The sequence below is a fragment of the Berghia stephanieae genome, chromosome 3 (assembly GCF_034508935.2).
Source record: "Berghia stephanieae isolate SIO BIC M18660-M18661 chromosome 3, UCSD_Bste_1.3, whole genome shotgun sequence".
Taxonomy (NCBI): Eukaryota; Metazoa; Mollusca; class Gastropoda; order Nudibranchia; family Aeolidiidae; genus Berghia; species Berghia stephanieae.
Genome location: NC_088362.1, coordinates 14,062,762 through 14,067,200, shown reverse-complemented (window position 1 = coordinate 14,067,200; position 4,439 = coordinate 14,062,762). Strand labels below are relative to the sequence as shown.

The following is a 4,439-nucleotide window of genomic DNA, read 5'->3' as shown; positions in this document are numbered from 1 at the left end:
AGTAAATACAAATTTGGTGTCCTAAAAAGGGCTGAAAATAGAGCAAAAACAGCTATTTTCAACCTAAAAACGACTCATTAAAAAAAATCAAACCCTGATACGTATATTTTAAAAATGATTTATGTATATTTACAAATTTTACTTTATACATAGGCTTTTTTAGTATCTCAACCTTTAGTGTTTCTACGGTAAACAACAACCACTAACCACAACAATCATGGCGTTCTTCGACGATTCTTCCATTGCACTCTTGCTAAATCTTAACAAAACAGACAATGCCGCTCACCAAGAAATGATAAATGATTACTTTTCTTCAAGAATCGAAGACAAAGATTCATCATCTGATGAAGAAACAAGCCCAGGTGAGTTTTATTTTATGCTTTAAATGTTTGTTTTGGGCTGGTCGATCGAGTGCCAAATTTCAGGACTGACCGGTGACGAAAATGAAAGTAGGGCCTCGAGTAAACAAGACTCTGATGTGACTGAAATCTAGTCTTTAACAATGTCAGGGCAACTCCAAATGCTATCAGTTCTTTGTTTTTACCTTTTTTTTTTATAAATTTATCACATGAATCCAATGATCTTTCACCTCATTCTAATTATATGCAACTTCGACTTGAGCTGTTCTCAAACGCAGTCTTACTATTACTAGAGTACTCAGCATAAGTTTCATCTCTTTACCACTTTTCTTATTGATTCATATTCATTGCAGATATTTCAGACGCTTTTAACATGATCCTACAACTATTAAATTACGAGCATCAATTCGTATTTTTATTGGTATTTAGATTCTCAGTCCTATTTCTGATTTTAAAAAAATAGTTAGGAATTGTATCTAACAACAATGACAAGGTAAAGAGAGTGAGATCATAGACATAAACTTAAAGTTTTAAAAAAGGCTATACTATAGTTGCATTTATATATCTCATGGTAGTTATTATACAATCTTATTACATAAATTCTCTCTGTTTTCATTTCAGATGAGGAAAGTGCTACTGAAGAGGAAGAAAATGCATTCTGTCCCATTGTGGATTCAGTCAACATTATTCTTCACACACTTGCAGAGGAAACTCCCACTACAACACCTAATGAACCACCTGCTGATCCTCATATCAAACCATGCAACTGCAAATTGAATTCAGGCTCTCCATGCTACCTCCAGTTTTCCCCCACTGTTCTCCAGGACACTCGACTGCACTACCAAGGAATGGTGCATAATGAGCTTGACCTTGTCATTCTGAGTAAACTTGAATGCACCATCCACCTGTCTTCTGAAACTTGTCGTCCTAAACAAAAGCATCAGCAAAAAAGGCAAAGAAGTAGGAATGACTATTTTCACCATGGGTTTAAAATTTGTCGAGATTTGTTTATGTTTCTTCACTGCATTGCGAAAGGAAAACTGGATGCCCTCATCGCTCACCTAAAAACTAATGGTGTTGAACCACGTGTACACAAAAGCACAAAAAAACTGCCCTTTAAAACACTGGCCATTTCTGATGTTCAGCAAGTAACCACTTTCATTAGTAACTACGCTGATCTTCATGCCATCACTCTGCCAGGAAGAACCCCGCATCATTGGGTGAGTGATGTAAAACTTCTACCAACAAACTGTACCAAAAGGAAAGTCTACAAAGAATACTGTTCAGCTGTTGACGTCACCAGCAGTCGTAAAGTTGCGGAGAGAACATTTAGATCGTTGTGGCAAAGACTCACTCCCTTTGTCACCACCATGAAACCTGCAACTGATCTCTGTTTCATTTGCCAGCAAGGCTTGGCAAAGGTCAATCGTTCAGCGAATCTCCCTGATCATGCAAAATCCGCAGCCATAAAGGACATCGAAGATCATCTTCTGAATGTTACCCAGGAGAGATCTTTTTACCAAACGGTCTGTCATGAGGTGAAACGGAATCTCCCTATCGGCATGAGTCTTAGTGGACAGGAACCCTGCTCCTTGGATGGGACTGTGCACTACAGCTTTGATTTCGCCCAGCAGCTGATGTATCCCTCCAACCCTCTGCAACCAGGCCCCATCTACTTCAAGGTTCCTCGTCGATGTGGTCTTTTCGGTGTCAACTGTGAGGCCGGCCCTGACACGTCAAGTCAACTTCCTCATCGATGCGGAATTCAACACTGGTAAAGGAGCCAACTGTGTCATTTCATTGCTCCATTACTTTTTTCAACATTATGGATTGGGAGAGAAACATCTTCATTTGCATGCGGATAATTGTAGTGGGCAAAATAAAAATTCCGCCATGGTGTGGTATCTTTTGTGGCGAGTTATAACTGGTCAACATTCCTCAGTAAATCTTAGTTTTCTCATAACTGGACATACAAAATTTAGTCCTGACTGTGGATTTGGCCTGATCAAGCGACTTTACAAAAAAACTAAAATGAATACGCTAAACGATGTGGCAGATGTTGTTAATTCTTCATCTGTGATGAATTCTGCTCAACTTTGTGGCAATCAGGAGGGAGACATTCTCGTTCCAATGTTTGACTGGACTAAACACCTATCAAAATTTTTTTCAAAGTTGATTGGCATTAAGAAGTTCCATCACTTTCGTTTCACCTCGACTGGATCTGTAATCACCAAAGTGAATGTGGATTCGGAAGAAATTATTCATTCACTCTTGAAAGTTCCCCTACCAATTCAGAATGAATTACCACCCCAAATCCAACCGAACGGACTCACTCTTCAGAGACAGTGGTATCTATATAATGACATTCGTCAATTTGTTGAGGAACCGTTCCAGGACATTGTCGCTCCACGACCAGTCCAGGAACTTAATGTCAGACAGAGGGTGAGGTGGACATGGAAGAGGAGGAAAGCGAGGCTCCAAAAACGAAACGTTCTAAGAATAAATGACTTGTAAGTTAGACTAAATAAATTTATTAATTGTCATAGGTGTTAAAGACAATTAAATATAATGTGTGTCAAAACAGGAATGCAAATTGGGTGAGTGTATAACATGGATGGATGGGAGAGTGGTAGAGAGATGGTAACCTTTTTTTTAAAAGTGTCATTTATTTCAAATTATTTGACTCGCTTTTTCGGAGACAGACCAGTTGAGATGAGTGTGTTTGCTTGTAAATACTAATTCTAATATCATATAATGTAATATAATTCATTGCCTTAGTATCATTATGTATGTATATACCCAATTTTTATTGTAATTGTTAATGGTATTTGTGTTCTTAGTTGTTATCTGATTCGAAAAGTTGAAAAATACAAGTTCAATTTTAAAATCCGTTTTTCTCAGTTTCATTGCCATAGGTGTCATCCGCTTTGAAGTTGTCTAATTTTGTCACTAATTAAGCTAGAAACATAATTTAAAAAGCATGATAATCAGCTAAAGTTGCTCTATCAGAAAACCTAAACATGAAGAAAAGTTATTTTTTCACATTATACCCTGTTTTCCTGGGCCACCACACATATAGTAACAAAGAGCACAGTGACGGTATTTTTATAAAGTCTATGGAGTTATAGTTAACATTTATCATTCTGAGAAATTGTCCAGAATTGTTTCCTGTTTGTATATGAGAACCGTTACTTCCATTCTGTCGTACTCTGGAAAAACTCATATTTAAAGATTTAACCAGAAAACTCGTCCTTCAAGTAACCGATCGATTTAAATGACTCTATCTTAGCAAAAAAAACTCAAGATGAGGGTCATTTAAATCGATCGATATTTGAAGAACGAGTTTTCTGGCCAATTTTTTAAATATGGGTATTTTTTTTTTTTCAGAGTACGGTGGCATTAGTATTCCTAAATCGGCTTATAGTGGTTGGTGACCTTGTTGATTCTCCAATTATTCTTCACTAATCAATTCACGTCCTCTAGGGGTTCGTGGTCCTCTCTGTACATTTAATGGTAACCCGTTCAATCATCTTCTCTATTATTATTATCTCTCTCCTGATATCTCTCTCCTTATTATTATTATTATTATTATTATTATTATTATTATTATTATTATTATTATTATTATTATTATTATTATTATTATTATTACTCTTATAAAAAGGATACAACACAAAAGTAAACGACGTTTTGTGAAAATATAATACTTAAATGAGTCATTAAAATGTATAGTAAAATAAAGAGTCAATAAAATGTATAGTATATTTCAATTTCTTGTTTACTTGAAGAAGACCAAAGGCTGAAACATCGTTCACTTTGCGCTGTATATTTTATAAGAGTCATTTTACTCAATTTATTTGCTCTACATTAAAAATTATTCGCGTTTATTTTGGTAACCGGCTCACAATTGACACAATAATCGGTTTGAGACGTTGGCTTAGAAATGTTTCCATTCTTTCTAAACCCCTTGAGGTAACACTGATACAATCTGATGTGTCCGTCCATCCTTGCATCTTCCAATATTTATTACCGTCATATCCTTTAAAATGTTTAACAACCTCTTTATGGTTGGGAATTTGG

The 4,439-nt window shown here is 36.0% G+C and overlaps 1 protein-coding gene across 1 annotated transcript; it reads left to right on the top strand.

Moving 5' to 3' along the window:
• The first annotated feature begins 217 nt into the window (after positions 1-217).
• On the top strand, positions 218-3,946 carry LOC144969158 (uncharacterized). Its single transcript, XM_078908266.1, has 2 exons — positions 218-362; positions 981-3,946. The coding sequence occupies exons 1-2, from the start codon at positions 218-220 to the stop codon at positions 2,135-2,137; spliced, it is 1,302 nt and encodes a 433-aa protein (XP_078764392.1). The 3' UTR covers positions 2,138-3,946.
• The last annotated feature ends 493 nt before the right edge of the window (positions 3,947-4,439 follow it).